The sequence below is a fragment of the Carassius auratus genome, chromosome 10 (genome assembly GCF_003368295.1).
Source record: "Carassius auratus strain Wakin chromosome 10, ASM336829v1, whole genome shotgun sequence".
Classification (NCBI taxonomy): Eukaryota; Metazoa; Chordata; class Actinopteri; order Cypriniformes; family Cyprinidae; genus Carassius; species Carassius auratus.
Window position 1 is genome coordinate 5,758,707 of NC_039252.1, and position 19,201 is coordinate 5,777,907.

The following is a 19,201-nucleotide window of genomic DNA, read 5'->3' on the forward strand; positions in this document are numbered from 1 at the left end:
AGTGTTTTCAGTTCCACATAAACTAACGACAAGCACCACGGCAGTTTCTTCAGACATTCAGTACCAGACAGGAAACAATCAATACAACAATAAAGCTCAATAAATTAGTAAAAAAAAAAAAAGCTCTTGTAAATGACACAGGGTCCTGAGTCACATACTGAGATAATCTTGTATGACATAACTGTTCCTCTCACAATACTGAGATGTTGTTAAGGGTTCAGACTGATGCTTATGTCTTTCAGAGCAGTGCAGGGGTCATGTGACAGGGTTCAGTGTCTGAAAGAGGGACTTTCTCCGCTGAAGGCATGTCCCCTCATGACCCCAGTGAACCTGGTTTCATAAGAACAGCAAAACTGCACTGCGTCTGGTTTTACATCTGAGCAGTTCATTCTCAAATGACACACAATCAATGGGTTTGCAATGATTACATTGTAATGATTACTGCACAGAAACAGCAGTTTGAAATGTCTAATCAGTTTTGATCTTCTCTGTGTCAAACCGTTAGCTTGTTATCTTATGTTCTAGGGCTCTGTAGGTTAAACACTGCTCTGCTCTTCAATAAATAATTTCCGGTGCCTTTTTAATATAATTTTACAACAGTTTGTAAGTATCTGAATGAATGGAGGCAGTAATATTGTGGGTGTTGTCACTGATATGCTTCTGTCATTGCTTCATGCAGTGTGTTGTCATATTTCCCTGGCCAGGGGGTGGGCTCACTAAACCTCCTCTGATTGGCTGTCTCAAAGTGTCTAAAACAGAGCTCTCCAGGGTGTTTTTTTGGGCTTGTACATAGAAATAGGTCAGCCAATAATGTTCACAGTACATGGTCTCTGGAAAACACTTGTTATTCTGTCAGTGACTCCGTTTCTGTCTGTAAAATTTTAAGACCTTACATTAAAAACACTTTTTGTGTGAAATTAATAATCAAATTTGCATGCATACTGACACCAATTTTATATTTTATATTCATGTTTGTGTTTTATAATATGTTTGGAGTCTAGATCTTTCACCACATAGTTTTAAGAGTTATATTCCTCCTGAAATGCTGAAATTATATCCACAATATTTTCTAGGAGCAATGAAGCCTCCTGTAGTTCAGAATCCTTACAGTAGAGCAGATGTCTGCTCAACCTTTCTGCTCTAATTGTGATCTGCTCCGAGGGAAAACTGACAGTCTTCACATGCCAAATACAAATGTATAAATCAGAATAAAGCTAACATCTTTTTTCCATATATTTAAACATGGATAACGTAGTAAATAACATTTCTTCCAACTGTTTCTGCAGTCAGACTGAACCTACTACAGATCTTAGTGGGTGGAGAGTTTACACTAGGGTTAATGTCTATTTGGCCGCTTGCAAACCAATGGATCTGAGCAGCAGGCAATAGCACGTTTAAGCTGCAGTGTGCACTAAACAGCACATAACATCAGCAACAGCAAAACCTTTTCTTGTGTTTGTTGTTTTTCCCTCGTGGATTTATTCATCTGACAGGTAAGCAATGCATGCATTTTTCTGGATCTCTCTGAAAAACACTCAGGCTGTCTCAGAACCAGTTTTTTTTTTTTTTGGAATGACACACTCCTCTGATGTTTTTAAATGTCAGGTTAACTGACTGGAAACGTAAAGTAAGGTCACTTTTAACCCAATGTGAACGCTTCACGCTTGTAATTTTAAATCCGAATTTGAAAACCCATCTGAAGAAAGAAAAAAAAAATAAACAGCATATGCTGGTTAGGTATGTTTTGACGCTGAGATGCTGGCCCTTTGCCAGCACATGACCAGCATAAACCAGCAAAGGACCACCATATGCTGTTTTTTTCAACTGGCAATCCAAATTGTAGCTACAAGTTTATCCCAGAACTATCGCGAGCTGTTTAGCAACAGACAACCAACTCATAATTTATGAAATATTCGTGCACTTTACGACATAGGCTACTTTCAGCTCATAAAAGTTCGTAGAAAGTGTATGAAAATTTCCCAAACTGACGATCAAGCAGTTATTGCAAAAGGTCGCGTGCTCGAGCGTTACCTGTCTGGACACCCATCGATATTAATTCCGTCAAATTATGCAAATAAGAACATCAACTTTTCCCTCAAACAGGTTCGCAAATTGACAAAATTGTGAGCTGCCGAGACCTGACTACACAGGAGCCCCTTCGCAAAGCCTCTACTCCAGCGTGAAGTGTGAAATCTTGAGTCTGTGGTCAGACACGTCGCAGCTCTCTGTCCGTCTCATTCACTCTTCTGCAGTTCAGAAGTTCTCCACAGCACAGCTGTGTTCGTCCACATGCTGTGTCAGGCAGCAAACAGCCATATTTGAGCACCAGTTGCTCTGTTTATGGACATACTTAACAGCAGTCCCACACTCTTAAAGAAGCAGCTAACAAACAGAGGACTCTTTCAGTAAGTTTTAAAGGTGGGCGACAAAACGCGAAGTTACAGAATACTGACTTCACACACGCTGACTGCTTTATGGTGGTCTGTTTGTTTTTGTATTGCATGCCAGGCATCTGTTTTACAAAACGCGTGAATTTAGTTTGAAATGTCGACTGTTTCGCACATTATTATTCTTTATATAGTCGTCAAGTAGTTTACAATTTCACCGTGTTTGCATTGCATACGCTGAGAATCGGAAAAATGCTTCAGCATACATTTGATTTACCATCATGTTCTGCAAAGACAAGTTGGCCAGTGTTTCTAGATGATTGGTTTTGTAAACAATGCCGGTAGGAAGGCTGAGTTCTCTGCATTTAAAACATTTCTGTATTTCCTGTAAATCCTTTCACAGAACAATTTAAATCATCTGCACAAAGACTTAAGAGTAATGTAAGCGGACTCGCAAGGTAACTGAATACTTGTAAAATGATGATCAAATGTTAAGAATAGAATAAAGATAAAGAGAATTGAAACTTTTAGCATTAGATGAATGAATGAAAAAAAAACATTTTTATTTTTAATAGACAAGTAAAATTGCAACTGTTTATTATAATATGCATTATTTGATAGGAAAAACTTTTTTTTTTTAATGGGCAGGTATTCTCTGTCAGATACTGATATTGAATGAATGAATAATTGATTAATTAACAAACAATGTGAGATAAAAATGGGCCCAGCACTGAACTCTGAGGGACTCCTTTACGGTCCGTTAACAGTTTGTAATGAAAGTGTGTGTTTATGGTCTTGTACCATTGCAGGGGCCATGGCCTTCTTGGGAAGAGCAGCACAGAGGGTGATGGCATGCCGACAGCCCCTCTCACCCCTCGGACGTGCCACCACTCGCTGCTATAGCTCCCAGTCGACACACACCACAGAGAAGAGCGTCCCCTATGAGAAGACCCTCAAAGAGGAGGATGGCATCGGTGGGCCCACCAAACCGCTGCCCAAGTCTGCAGATGTTGTGGTGGTTGGAGGAGGAAGCCTGGGTTGCCAGACCCTCTACCACCTGTGTAAACTAGGCATGACCAATGTGGTTCTGCTGGAGAGGGACAGATTGACTGCAGGCACCACCTGGCACACGGCAGGTATTGCACTTTGTTTACTTTGTGATTAGAGACTCTTTTGAGTAGAGTTTCTTTCCGTGCTCCAAAAAATTAAATAAAGTTTCAGTGCATAATGTGTACAAAAAAAGAGAAAAGAACCTAGGTTGCATGTTGCATAATTAATGTTTTAAAGCAGATTTAATCCCTCACTTGTACAGTGAGTGTAGTTCAAGAGTTTACTCCATGAATAGGCTTACAGAGTTGATTTTGTAATACTTAAAGCCAAATCATTTGACGTACCAGTACCATTCTTTTGAATTTTGCTTCTGTTTATATAATACAGTCTTTTTTACCTTTTCATAGGACTTTTGTGGCAGTTAAGACCTAGTGATACTGAGGTGGAGCTGTTGGCTCACACTCGCAACGTGATCAGCTCAGAGTTGGAGGAGGAGACTGGCCTCGAGACGGGCTGGATCCAAAATGGAGGCCTGTTCATTGCTTCCAACAAGCAGCGACTTGACGAGTACAAGCGCCTCATGTCGGTATGACACAAATACTAAACCATCTCATAGATCCTTCCCTAGAAAATCTATAATTGATTAAACATAATGAATGAAATGTGAGAGATTAAAGATGAACTGATATGTAAAATAGATTTTGCATTTCAGCTGGGTAAAGCGTACGGTATTGAGTCGTACGTCCTTTCACCTGCTGAGACCAAGGACCTGTATCCTCTGATGAATGTGAAAGATCTTTATGGCACGCTGTATGTGCCTAAAGACGGCACCATGGACCCAGCGGGCACCTGTACCACCCTCTCCAGAGCAGCCACCGCACGCGGTGCCACAGTACGTCTCCATACCCTTTACTTTTTAAAGTGATGCTTGAATGATTCTGTATAGAAGCTAATTGAGCACAGGGTGAATTACTGTATTGCAGTGGTTCCCAAACTGGGGTGCGTGCACCCCTAGTGGTGCGCAGACTGACCACCAGGGGTGCGCAAGAGAATGTTTGTAATGGCGGGGAAAAAGATCGCTCTTTATTATTTTTATGTATTTAACTGAGGTAAACTTTACATGCAAAGGTTTTATTAAGAAATTAAATTTCACATTTCACATTACACACTACATTACTGTATAAATTACAATTGATATCATTTCATTTTACAAGCACGTTTGTGTCACAATAGCCCCGCCCTGTTCTTTTAGTTCATATTAGGTGCTAACTGATAATTCGTTAATTTTTTCCCTTACTACATTCAACAGAATGGACACCTGGGGCCGGATTCACAAAAATCTTCTTAAGAAATAAATTAAAATATTAAAACGTTCTCAAATATATTCCTAAAAACATCTTAATTTTTTTTTCTTAAGAAGAAATTAACAGCCGTTATCTGAATAAATACATGTTGCTGCTAAACTCACTCCTGTAGATTACCCTAATAATCATGATCATAAGCACGCACCAGACTGTATATTTTTGTTGCGACTTTGAATGGCGCTCAGCTTCATGTTTTTAATGCGGCCTGTTTTTTGAACAGTTACTTTTAAAATAGCCTGTCTTAAGCTGCAGCAATATGTTTCATTAATTTTTGTGTCGTGTTTTTGCACTTTCATCTGAGTGAACGCTTCCGGTATTTTAGTCCGCGCTTCTACAGCAAATGCATCCTGCGCACTCATATGCACAGAATATTGCCAAATATGATGTATTAATAAGCTAAAATTAACCCTGACTCGTTATCTTCAACAATCTTAAGAAAAGAATATTCTTAAGATGAATTTTTTTGGGAATACAAAATATCTTTAAGTTTTTTCTAAAATTAAAAAATAAGAAGAAAATGGAAGTTGAGAAGAAATTTCTTCTTAAGAATGTTTTGTGAATCCAGGTTAAAAACGGGCTTTAAAGAAATTAAATATTTATATGTATATATCATATATATTTAATGTATATGATCTGTGTGCAAACATGCAGGCCCATCTATCTCACAAAAAAAGGAAGTGATCTTTTATTATTATTATGTTTTCTAATTTACAGTGAATATTTGTATTTAGTTATTGCAATTAAAAATGTGAAATCTAACCAGAGTAAGGTGTTGGGGGGTGCTTGACAGGTGCCAAACACTAGAAAGGGGTGCATGCTGAAAAAAGTTTGGGAACCACTGCTGTATTGTAATCCAGTGGTTTGGTTTAAGTTATGACTGAATGTATGAACCATATTGTTATGTTTATCATTGATTACAGGTGATTGAGAATTGTCCAGTGACTGGTATCCAGGTTAAGGTTGATGATTTGGGTGTTAAGAGAGTGAAAGCGGTGGAAACTGCTCATGGGACCATCCAAACACCCTGTGTGGTTAATTGTGCAGGTCAGAAGGATGCAGACATCACCAGCAGAGGGCAGTCTGTGATAGCGAAATGACTTTTAACACAAGCAGCTGTAAAAGTTTTTCCAACTTCTTATTTTATTAAATGATCCTTCTGAAAGCAGATTTTTAAAAATTATATTGGACAAAATTACCTTAACTTAACAACGCTCTTTTGAACAATTTTTAATGATTATACTATTTTTTAATTTGTGGTTTATTTGAGGTTATGATTTCTTTATCAAATCTCATCCAGTATCTGCTTGAGTACTATAATATACAGTAAAATCATGTGTGTGTGTTTTTTTCAGGTGTCTGGGGCACTAAGTTGGGGGAAATGGCAGGCGTCAATGTTCCTTTAATTGCCATGCACCACGCTTACGTCGTCACAGAAAGAATCGAAGGGATTCAGGTGAGCTCACTGTCCAGTTCGGCACAGAACACAGCAGACACTCAAATTCCCATCAAGGAGAGAGATGCACATATTAAAACCAGTGAGGTGGTCATTTGCATGATTTATTCATACTATGGTGCATGCAGGGAAACAGAGCAGAGTCCAGCATCCATTATTGATTGATTGATAATAATGATTACACTAGAAAAAAAATTACAGAGCAGTTCCATCACTTTAGTATGTGATATTTTGGTTCTAAACCCTGTGTTTAATTCTCTTTGCAGTTCAGTTTAATCATGTGCTGCAGTAGCACTGCTCCATATTTAAATGAAGTAATTAGCATTATATTTAGTGCAAATATAGGTCGGTTTAATTTAATGGAAAAGGATTTTACATTCAGTCATTAAAGTTATTTCAGATTTAGCCACTTGCACCATCCGACTAGTGCTGCAGGATTTTCTATCTTGTATAAGTGTTTTTACACTGTCTATAGAAGACTTGTGCTAATTTAAAAATGTTACCAAGGAAACCAAGGGATTGTACTAAATGAAATGTGCTACCAAGGAAACCAAAGAAAATGACGTGTGACAGACAAGCATCAGTTAGACTGGTGTGAAAGTCAAGAATAGATCAGTAATGTTTCCCACTAGATTACTGTTTCCCAGCAGACATGGAGTTACATTTGTGTTTTTACATTATATATTATGAAGAAATTTGAAACATATATACTGCTGTTCAAAAGTTTGGCATCACATTTTTTTATGTATTTTTTTTTTTAATGGATTGCGCTCATTAAGGCTGCATTTATTTGATCAAAAATACAGTAAAATTTTGAAATATTTAATATGGTTAAAATAATCTTCTATTCAATATGGTTTCAAATATAATTTCTGTCTGTGAAGCAATACTGAATTTTCATCAGCCGTTACTCCAGTCTTCAGTGTCACATGTAAATTAGAAGTGATTTTAATATGCTGATTTATTATCAATGGAGGAATAAAAAGTTAAAAAGAACAGCATTTATTCCAAACAGAAAGCCTTTACTATCACTGTTTAGCAATTTAACGTATCCTTGCTGAAAAAATAAATAATTTTTCAAAAAGGAAAGAAAAAAAGTACTGATCCCAAACCTTTGAACAGTAGTGTATAGGTACAAAATATTTCTATTTTGAATAAATGCTGTTCTTTAAAATTTTCTATTCATCAAAGAATTTAAAAAAAGTATCCTGTGTTCCAAAAACAAATTTAAGAATATTGAAAGCTAAAATATGTAACTAAAATTTATCCTGTTTGTAATGGGGCCAATAAAAATGGCAGAGCAATTGATAACCAAACTATTTAAGATGTATTTTCTAAACATCATGGCAACTTATATTTATTAAATGAAGGTCATCTCCGGTTCCTGAATCACAGTGAAGCTGTACACTACTAGATTGTATATTCCTGCACTATTTTCCTCAACTTAGCACTCAACATTGAATATAATTTCGTTCAGCACTGATTTTGTCACTGCATTCATTCCGTCACCTGATGTCTGTAAGTCCTTTAGTGAATTGGTCATCATTAGTCGATGCACATCTGTCCCCACTGTGTTGAGTCTGTCTTTCTTTTGTCTTTCTTTGTCTGTTTTTGAGCCCTATGGGGGCGTTTTGCTCTATTCATGCTACACTGCAGTGGCAAAACACAACAGAAGCTGTGGCATAAGCATTTAACTCACAGCCTCTCTGTGGTTTATGCGACACTGTGTGTGTGTGTGTGTGTCTGACCTTGTAGTTTGATGCATGGTTGATGACAGCCGTGTTACTCCTCACAGAGAGGCCAGCTAGTCATCACTGAGAATGAAGAGATGAAATGTTTGTCAAGTCAGCATATTAGCCTGATTTCTGAAGGATCATGTGACACTGAAGACTGGAGTAACGATGCTGAAAAACGGCTTTGCATCACAGGAATAAATAAGACTTTAAAATAGATTCACAAAGAAAATAGTTCATTTAAATTGTAAAAATATTTCATGATATTACTGTTTTTCCGAAACTTACATTTTTATGAAATAAATGCAAACTTGGTGCAAAGAAGGGACTTCTTTGAAAAACAAAAAGCTGGTAGTGTGTGACTGAACACACTGCTTGAAGCAGCATGTGGTGAGATGGAGTCATGTTGTTGTTTAGTAAAGCACCATATGGCCTCTACAAAAAGCCTTGTCATACATGAACGTAATGAGCTAGTTGTCTTTTGAAATGATGAGATTTGAAATATGATATGAACTAAAATGTCTTTTTTCACTAGAATATGCCCAACGTCAGGGACCATGATGCATCAGTCTACCTCCGTCTGCAGGGTGATGCTCTCTCTGTGGGAGGCTACGAACAGAACCCCATATTCTGGAATGATGTAAGCTGAAGTATCTGTGTTTACAAATCTGACAGTAAAATAATTTTAATGAGACGTAACAGTTGCTATTCTTTCCATATTTTTGGATGTGGTTGTTTGTGATATATTTTCTGTCTTTGGTTTGAGATCCACAACCTATATTTTAGTTTAGATATGCATGATCACACAATGCCTCTGATTAGTTTTTCATTAAGAAGTTGATTTGATGTGCATTTCATGTGCACATTAGGTGCATAACTGAGGTTCCCTATCTGTCGGTCACTACGAGTTATGTTGAACGACATATGGGGTCTCACTTGGGAGGCCAATCATCTCTGAGTTTAAGAGAAAACGCCAATGAAAATTGGCTAGTGGATTTAACCTTACCTGAGCCACTCCCCGTGCCAACGGGTATAAATAGAGCGACAGGTGCATCCACTAATTAGATTTTTGCTTCGGAGCCGAGTAGTTGTATGAAAGCTGTTATACTCCACAAAGCCATTCATCTGCTGTGTCGGGAAGCTGTTCTGGTTTGTGGTATGGCGCAAACAGTGGTGTCCCTTTCAGCGATTCCTCTGGGAGCTTCAACTAAGAGAGCAGATTTCCTAAAAGAGCAAATCATGGACGTTGTCTTCCATGTCTGGGCATTCAGCACGCTGAAGATGCGTTCGTGGATGGTTCATGCATGCACTGCGTGTGTGACCATGGCAACGCTGCGATCGCGTCTCTCCTTTGTTAAAAGGAAAGGAGCAGACCCCTCTATCACTACCCGTTCCAGTTTCTCTGCCACAAGCAGAGGACCGCTGGCTAGTGCTCTGGGAGATTTGAAGGTGACAGTGAGAGCTTCTCCGCCGAGCCACGCCCCACGGACCTCTTACCCCTTCTGCAGTGTTTGTCCTGTGCGGCTGCTGGGTGATTTTGCTGGGCTGTCTTATGACAGTCTCAACGGGTCATTCAGTTTGCCGTCGGCTCACAACCGCGTTTTACTCTGGTTCCTTTCTTCCCGGATGTGCATGGGGATGGCCCATTTTTACGGCCGGAAGCAGCTCATTTCGTTCCTTCATCCTCACTACCCTCGATGGCGGGGCAGCTAGGGGTGCGTTGACATTCCCCTGCAGGAGAGTGCGATTGCGGTGCACTTGTGTCCGCAAAACGCCGCCACTGGGAGGAATAGTCTGCGCCTCTCACCCAAGGCCTGTAAATTGTCGGCCGCTCTCGCTACCAAGGCTTACAGTGCTGTGGGCCAAGCTGCCTCTGCTTTGCATGCCATGGCTATCCTGCAAACTCAGCAAGCCAAGGCTTTAACAAATGCAAGAGGGTAGAACCAACCCGAGGTTGATGCAGGAGCTGCGCACAGCGACTGACCTCCCCCTTCCGGGTGACGGAAGTCACGGGTCCCTCGGGAAGGCGATGTTCACTCTGGTGGTCCAGTAGTGCCGTTTCTGGTTCAGCCTTGTATGTATGAGAGACATTGACAAAGTGCACTTTCTCGATGCTCTCATCTGCCAGGCTGTCCTGTGTGGCGATGCTGTCAGGGGCTGTATACAGCACATCTTGCCACGACGTGATCCTCCGGTTGCCACCATTCCGTCGTGGGCAGTGCCTCAGCCTGCTCGTCGACGTGGGTGCCCCCTGCGTCCTCCACACCAGCTCCGCCCCGTGCTGAGAGTTCTTCGAGGCCAGTGCATCATGCCCCGCGTATGTCCTCTAGGAAGACGACTAAGCGGCCCTGACACGGGCAAGTCGGAGATGTGGGAGACTGCTCTTCAGGAGCTGGCGGAGACAGAGCCACTCCTTCCCCCGGAGGAGGGCCGGGTGGAGAATCCTCAGTTTTTGTTTCTTTCTGTTCTGCCGCTGGTCCAATGGCCGACTGCACTCACTTTTTCATAGAAGAGCAATTTCCCTTTCCTTCGAGGTGCAAGGCTCACGGGTTGACGATGAGTGACGCACTGCCTCCTCATTTTGACCCACAATGCCCCCTTTCGGTAAAGAGGTCACTGTTCGTAAACACAACTCCTCTCCACGCGTCTCTGGCCAGTTCCTCCAGGAACATGAGGATTGTGGCTGTGATGACTCGGAACGCAATGCCTGCTGGGCCATCCGACACAACTCCTCATTGCTGCGGGTATGTCGACTGTCCCTTTGGTGCCACTTGTACGGGAGTTTGGGAGAGTGGCTTGCGCTGCCCAACCCGTCACGCTGGCTCATTCGGACGGTCCGACTCGGTTATGCGATTCAGTTTGCCCGGTGACATCCCAAGTTCAATGCGTGCTCGGGACTTCGGTGGCAGTCCGGGACACCTCTGTTTCGCGTGAGGAGATTGCTTTCCTGCTGGCAAAGGATGCAATCGAGCCGGTCCCTCCAGCCGAGATGAGGACAGGGTTTTACAGCCCTTACTTCATCGTACCCAAGAAAAGCGGTGTCCTTTGGCCTATCCTGGATCTGCGAGTCCTGAATCGGGCCCTGCACAAGCTCCTGTTCAAGATGCTGACACAGAAACGCATTATCAAATGCGTTCATCCCCAGGACTGGTTTGCAGTGATCGACCTGAAAGACGCTTACTTTCATGTCTCGATCCTCCCTCGCCACAGACCTTTTCTGCGGTCTGCATTCGAGGGTCAGGCATGGCAGTACAAGGTCCTCCCCTTCGGGCTCTCCCTGTCCCCCCGTGTCTTCATGATGGTCACGGAGGACGCCCTTGCCCCACTCTGGGAAGTTGGCATCAGGATCCTCAACTATCTTGACGACTGGCTCATTATGGCCCGGTCCCAAGAGCAGTTGTGCGATCACAGGGACTTGGTGCCACGGCACCTCGGTCAGTTGGGGCTTCAGGTCAACCGAGAGAAGAGCAAGCTCTCCCCTGTGCAGAGAAGCTTTTATCTCGTTATGGAGTTAGACTCGGTGAGTATGACGGCACTCAACCGTGCAGCCGACACGCTCTCACGACAGCTCACCTTTCCCGGGGAATGGCGACTCCATCCCCAGATGGTCCAGCTAATCTATAGTCGATTTGGGGAAGCCCAGGTAGACCTGTTTGCTTCCCACAAGTCCTCCCACTGCCAGCTGTACTATTCCCTGTCCCAGGCCCCCCTGGGCACGAATGCACTGGCACACAGCTGGCCTCGGGCTCTACGCAAGTAAGCCTTTCCCCCAGTAAGCCTGCTCGCACAGATGCTGTGCAAGGTCAGGGAGGACGAGGAACAGGTCCTGTTGGTTGCGCCTTACTGGCCCACCCAGACCTGGTTTTCGGAACTCATGCTCCTCGTGACAGCCTCTCTCTGGTGCATCCCCTTGAGGAGGGACCTCCTCTTTCAGGGGCTTGGCACCATTTGGCACCCGTGTCTAGATCTTTGGAACCTCCACGTGTGGCTTCTGGACAGGACGCGGCAGACCTAAGTGATCTGCCACCAGCGGTGGTAGACACTATCACTCAGGCTAGAGCCCCCTCTAGAAGGCAGGCCTATGCTCTGAAGTGGAGTCTGTTCATGAATTGGTGTTCTTCTCACTGAGAAGACCCCCGGAGATGCCCGGTCAGAGTCATGCTTTCTTCCCTGCAAGAAAGGTTGGAGCGTGGGCTGTCACCCTCCACCCTGGAAGTGTATGCATCACAATGCATCACAATGCAGTGGACGGCCGGTCCCTGGGAAGGCATGACCTGATCATTAGGTTCCTGAGGGGTGCCAGAAGGTTACATCCTCCTAGGACACCCTTGAATCCCTCTTGGGACCTCTCTATTTTCCTGGTGGGACTTCAGAGCAGTGTTAATTTCGTTGACGAAGACTATGACGAAAAATATTCGTCAACTAACCTTTTTCACGGACGAAAACTAAATAAAAACTAAATAAAAAGTCAGATATGATGACGAAAAACGTGACGAAATATAACTGACACTTTAGTCAACGAATAAAAATGAGACGAAAATATATAGGAGGGACGAATGGAGAAGAGATCCAATCAGAGCGAATCTTTGAGGGTAGGTTGATCTATGCAGAAGCAGCCGACCGAGCCATTTTAAAAAGCCGCGGCAAATGCAAGCGCAACAGCTAAAGAAAGCAGCAGTTACACAGAAAAGAGAACAAAGTTGAGTTTTCATAACAGTTAAGTTGTTTACACAGGGAACTACACTGCGACCTTTTGAAATGCCATTGCGACTCAAATTTTTATGGGGTCGTAAATGTATCACTGATTATTGTTGTACCTACTTATGTGTAATGCTATGTTTTAATATGAGCATTTATTAAAACAGAAATGTGTATTTTAAGAATACGTTTTATAACGTGCTCCGAGCATTCAACACATCAAGTTGGCTTCAGCCCCGCGATGCGGGAAAGTTGAACTGAGCGGCTGGTTACTCGCGCAAGACTGAACCGAGCTCTCCTTCAGGACGTTTGCGTCCTCCTGCATCTGAAAGAACAAATACAAATCGCATTTTAAATAAACATAAGAAAAAGAGCGAAAAGTGAAAGAGCTCAATTCAGCAACGCGGTGTTCTGGTGTTCAGGGAGCAAGCAGAGACGCGTCTCAAAGACTTCTTGCTTTTGTACCGACAACAAATACATACTAAATATGTCAAAATACCCGTCTTGGAAAGCGTGTTCGAAAAAGTCTGTAGTTATGTCTTCAGTGAAAGTAAAGAGTTGGAAAGAAATCGGATGCGTATCTTTATATAAAGGATGCATTTGTCTCTTAAAGTGACCGCGCCTAATTTACTAGCTCTGCTGTCAGTGTCTTTAATGTATGAAAATGAAAGTAAATCACTCACTGCTCTTGATTGAATTACTTTGTAGTTTTAACAAGAATTTACCCAAAGTCAGTCCAAAAATCAGATAGAATAGATTATATTGTTTTACTAGTGACTAAAAAAAAAAATTATTAGGGACCTGGACATGTTTTGGTTAAGTGTTTCTTTCTTTAATTGCTAATGCAACCTTTTCACACCACAGACTGAACCAAATTAAGCATTGCATCAGACATTATCAAGATGAATTTGTTGTTCTGACACAGTTTAACCCCGAGTTATTGTCATATTTTATTACCAATTTCTAAACTACAGCAAATAAACTGTGATATTGTAAGAAACGTTGAAGGTGTCTGAATACATTTTGGTTTGATTGTGTATTTTATTTTACAGTGAAGACTATGCAGTGCTATTTTAAATGAACAAAAACAAACTTAAAAAAAATGTAAACTTTGTGTAAATAGCACAAATAAAGAAATAGAATGAACATACAATACAAATATAATATAGGTGGTTGTCTATTTCAATAATACTGTACTTCATCTTGAAAGAATGTCATATGCATTGCATATCATTCAGGACGAATGCATATCTTTTTCAGAGAGCATGTATATTTTTCATTGAGAGCAGGCCTTATGTTTATTTTATAAATACCATTCCATAACAGACTGATGGAAACATTTAGTCAAGTCAACTAAGTCGACTTTGTTCTACTAAAAAAAAAACTAGACTAAGACTAAAAGACTTAAGACTAGACTAAGACTAAAATTCTTATGATATTTAGTCGACTAAAACTAGACTAAGACTAAAACATTTCAGATGACTAAAATGTGACTAAAACTAAATGGTGTGTAATTCAAAAGACTAAGACTAAGACTAAATCCGAATTTGCTGTCAAAATTAACACTGCTTCAGAGGGGTTCCTTTGAGCCGCTGGATTCAGTTGAGCTTAAGTTCCTGTCTCTAAAAGACAGCGCTCCTGGTCATGCTCACTTCCATCAAAAGGGTCGGGGACCTCCAAGCATTTTTGGTAAGTGAATAGTGCCTCGTGTTCAGGCCGGCCTACTCTCACATTGTCCTGAGACCCCGGCTGAGATACGTGCCCAATGTTCCCACCACTCCCTTCCTTCAGAAGCTCTGAGCAGCTCCTGGTCTGCTTTGGAGGCCAGCAGAAGGGGAAGGCTGTCTCCAAGCAGAGGTTGGCCAATTCCCCCTAACACGGGGATGTGAACGCCTTTATTCTCCCAGCAGAGTTCCCTAGTTGGCGTACCCTGGTCGAGCATCCTCCAGCACCCTCGGCAGTCAGACTTGGCGGAGCAGTCTGTCGTCAGGCCCAGTACTGGTGTTAGCATGCCCGGAGTTCCGGTCAGCCCCTGTACTGGGCTAGGTGTTCATATGGCTCGCTTCCCTACTGGTAATCCCATATGTTTATTTTTCCACGGTAAGGTTTCCCTCTTGGCAAACCCCTGTCTTCCCTTGACTGACCCGCTCTGTCAGTCTCTTCTGGCAGCTGTTCCATACCTACTCTAAGGTAGGACCTGCCTCAGAGAACCATTCCATATGTAGTACTGCCCCCTGGGTCAGTCCATATCGGTATGTCATGTCACCTCCCTACGGGTAGGATGTGGTCTCCGTAGCGACCTTTTCCTAAGGCTCGCTTCCCCATTGTCTTGCCAAGCTGAAAGAACAAATAGGGAAGATTTGAAGCAATCTTTCACTTAAGGTTGAAATCCCTTCCATTAACTTTATGTGGGTGGAACAGCAGTGTGGCCTTCTCCAGCAGCGATGTACTCCCCCTCTGGCCCCTTCGGTACCAAGGTCAGTGAATTTGCGCTAGGGCTTTGGGAAGGTTACGACCTTAAGCGTAGCTTTTGTGGCACGCCACGTCTTGCCGACAATTGCAGCGCCACAGGGTTGTGACAGTGGTCAGGTTGTGGTGTTTTCCATAGGACCCCATATGTCGTTCGACATAACTCGTAGTGACCGACTGATAGGGAAGGTCTCGGTTACATACGTAACCCTCGTTCCCTGATGGAGAGAACGGAGACGTTATGTCCCCATGCCACAACCTTGAACCGGTCGCTGTTGCCGGGACACGTTCTCGGCTCCTCAGCATAAAACCTAATGAGTGGATGCACCTGTCACTCTATTTATACCCGTTGGGATGGGGAGTGGCTCAAGTATGTTAAATCCACTAGCCAATTTTCATTGGCGTTTTCTCCCAAGTGAGACCCAATATGTCGTTCGACATAATGTCCGCGAGGGTTACGTACATAACCGAGAAGTTTCATTAAAATATCTCAAAGTACGTTTGATATTAATGATTCTTAATGAGCATTGGTCAATATTGTGCATGCAAATTTCTGCCTGTTTTTACATTTAGATTAACTTTTTTATCATCTAACGAAAGTTCATTTTTAAAAAACATTTTACAAATGTATATATTATATATTATATGTATATATTAATTATATTTATTACTATTTAGAATTAGCTTTTATATTTCTATTCAGCTTTAATTTATGTAATTTTACATTTGAGAATAAAAGTAGCACCTTTCTTTGCATAAACATTTGGGCGGTGTTATGCAAATCTTTCATATTTTTGATAAGTAAATTTTTTAGGTAATGTTCATTTTATTTAAAGTAATGAATATGTTTTTATGGTTTTAGTTAACCATAATAAACTCTTTACACCAAAAAATAAATAAAATTAAACCGATGGTGAAACATTTTGTACTCAGAAATTGCTAATAAACGTCATAAATAATTATAAAGAAACTGCAAAGGAACAGATTGAATTAAACATGAAATGCTGAAATAGAAAGTATGAAATAGTATTTTTTTGTTAAACATACTTAAGTAATCTTTCTTTTATGTACATCTTTAACTCTATTTTTAGTGTATTTACTGCATATAATTTTTGTGTCTGAAAAAGAATTTAATGTTGTTCAGTCCAATCAAATAAGAAGGGGAAAAAAAGAGTTTTCATGTAACTAATATGGGGCTCTTTGCACTGATATCAAATTTATTTGTCAAGAAGATTGCATACTGTGCACAATATACTGAAATTGTTTTACTGTACAGTAGTGTGATATTCCATACGTAGCGTGTGTGTGTTTGTGAGTGCTTCTGTCTACAGAGGTTTTTTTAACCCTGTCACCTCACATTTGACCACATTTATACAGCATTGCCTTTATATGAACTCCAGCCAGCAGTATTCTGTGTGCAACTAAGCTTTCTCATTAAATTCACCCTCTGTTAGCTCACGCTTTCAATAGAGAAAGCAACAGTCATGCTATGAAACAGCGGATCAATATCTCAGGGAAGTGTGAAGAATTTGAGAAATGTGTTTGTAGAAACGGTGGCGGTCTGAAACTCTTAATGAGACAGTGTGAAGCCTGGCAGGGTTCTCAGCACATGCAGTCTCTACAGTTTTATTTTTACACTTCAGTCTGCTCCACACCGACCACATATTCTCTCCATTTTTGTGATCAGCATTTCATCAGCTGTCAGATTGCTCACACCGTCTGCTGCTGCTTTCCATCCCATGGTTTCGATTTTCATTGTCAGTCCCCTGTGGGAGCGAGAGAAGACAGTGGCAAGTAGAGGACTTTGCTTAAATAAAATTACAAATTGAGAAGTGTTCATGGTGGAAGCAAGCTTGTTGTGCCAAGAAAGTGAAGTTGGAGCTATGCGGATAGTGGGAGGAGGTTCAGTCTGTTCTGTAAAATTAACATGAAATCAAAACTGACTCTATAAACGTTCTTAATAGATGTCGTCTTATGCTGTAAAGAATAAGGCCCAATCCCAATTCTATTTTATACCCCTTCCCCTACCCCTCCGCCTAACCCTTCCCCTTGTACCTTGAAACAGAGTGTCACATGTCGTCATTCATCGTCTAGCTCTTACAATACACACATATACTGGTGTGCATTAGAGCCTTTAATTATCGCTCTGTATTAATGAGTTGCTTACTGACACACATATCGGAAATCGCGCAGCTCACACATCCAGGAGAAAATAAACTTGTCAACGCTGCCCCATGACTTTTATTAAATACAGTTTAAATACTGAATCGCTACATTATATTTTCCAGCGACGAGAGGATACAATCACTGTTTTTAAAGAAACTCACTCTAAAAAGATAAATGCACAGACACGAATACACATAACTTCTCTCTCTTTCTCTCTCGAATAGGCAATATTTGAGAAAATGGTTTAGCGATTTCTAATTATTGGGGGGATTAGCCCCCATCAATGTCTACGGCAGTTATTGCCCTGATCAGACATATGCTGTGACACTATCATGCAGTCTGTAATGATATGATGTTAGCAAATATTAGCAAGTTTTTGCAAACATTTCTTTGAGTAACATGACCGTTAATATGAACTCACAATTTAATGTAACATAAATCAAATTATTACTTTTCGTTAAAATATTTATTTATGCCAAAAAAGCTTACATTTATGTGTCTTTTTGTTCGCTGTAGCAGCCATGTTTCAGAGATAATTCATACCACTTCGTCTGAGGTGTGGTCTCAAAATCTTCATTTGAAGGGCTATATGGCCCTTCCCCTTCCCCCTTCCCCTCAAACCAAAAGAAAATCGAGACACCCCTACCCCTTCACATGAACGCACGAAACGGAGGGGTAGGGGGAAAGGCTAAGGGGTAGTATTGGGATTGGGCCTAAAACTGACTTTAATATATATAGATGCAATAGATATATAACTTTACCTTAATAGATATATAGATATAAAGACATTTTCAAGATATAAACTCACAGTTGCAAGATCTAAACTTGGAATTCAGAGAAAATAAATCTGTATACTGTAGAGAGATGTAATGTCTGAATTGCGATAAATAACGTCTGAATTGCGAGATATAACGTCTGAATTGCGAGATTTAATGTCTGAATTGTGAATTGTGAGATGTAACGTCTGAATTGCGAGATGTAAAATCCACATTGCAAGATGTAAAATCTGAATTGCGAAATACGTCCATATTGCATGATGAAGGTATGAATTACAAGCTTTAAAATCAGAATTGAGAGCTGTAAATCTGAATTTCAAGATGTAAAGTTCAAATCGGAGATATAAACTTGGTTCAAAGTGGCAAGAAAGTCTGAACTGTGAGATGTAATGTCTGAATTGCGAGAAATAACATCTGAAATGTGAGATGTAAAGTCTGAATTGTGAAACTCAGAATTGAGAAATGTAAAGTCCGAACTGCAAGAAATCCAAATTGCAAATTGTTCGTAAGGTGAGGTGTGTATAATATCTGAATTGAGATGCAAAACTTGAATTGTGAGACGAAAGTATTAATTGTGAGATACAATGTTTGAATTATGAGATGTTAATTCCGAATTACATGGTGGAAGTATAAATTGCAAGCTATAACATCCTAAGAGATGTAAAGTCCAAATGGTGAGATGTAAACTCACAATTCAAAGAAGAATAGACACTTAATTAGACACTGTCCAAAATAACTAACTAGTTATTTAAAAAATTTGATGCAAAGGTGATATAAAATAAAGTATAGTGTTATAAATGTACATGCATTTAAAAGAAAAAACGAAACTCTCGAGGATTTACGATGCTGGTTATCGTTAAATGTGTCAAAACAGCCCTGTGAAAAAAGTATTCGTTTTGAGATAAAAAGTTGTAATTACACTTTTAGATTTTTATTCAGTGGCAGAAACAGCTGTGAGATAAGTAAAGTGGACTGGGGTCATAATCCTGAGTTTATTTCTCTCATTTCTGTCTTTTATGGGACTTTTTTTGTGATTTTTAAAATGTTGCAATTACCTTTTTTTTTTTATTTATCCTGTGGCAGGCTTTTAAAACTCCAAATGCAC

General features: G+C 40.8%; 1 protein-coding gene across 3 annotated transcripts in view; it reads left to right on the forward strand.

Annotated features, from left to right (window-relative positions):
• Positions 1-1,339: 1,339 nt before the first annotated feature.
• LOC113109661 (sarcosine dehydrogenase, mitochondrial) overlaps positions 1,340-19,201 on the forward strand; it is a 60,988-nt gene continuing 43,126 nt past the window's right edge. The window contains exons 1-7 of one of the 3 annotated variants that reach the window (XM_026273367.1): positions 1,340-1,493; positions 3,197-3,523; positions 3,845-4,023; positions 4,150-4,329; positions 5,722-5,845; positions 6,154-6,254; positions 8,523-8,627. In XM_026273367.1, coding sequence (XP_026129152.1) covers positions 3,202-3,523; positions 3,845-4,023; positions 4,150-4,329; positions 5,722-5,845; positions 6,154-6,254; positions 8,523-8,627 — 1,011 coding nt within the window. In that variant the 5' untranslated portion in view covers positions 1,340-1,493; positions 3,197-3,201. Of the gene's footprint in view, positions 1,494-2,122; positions 2,419-3,196; positions 3,524-3,844; positions 4,024-4,149; positions 4,330-5,721; positions 5,846-6,153; positions 6,255-8,522; positions 8,628-19,201 lie in introns of those variants that run through there. The other 2 variants (XM_026273368.1, XM_026273369.1) reach the window with 2 other exon arrangements.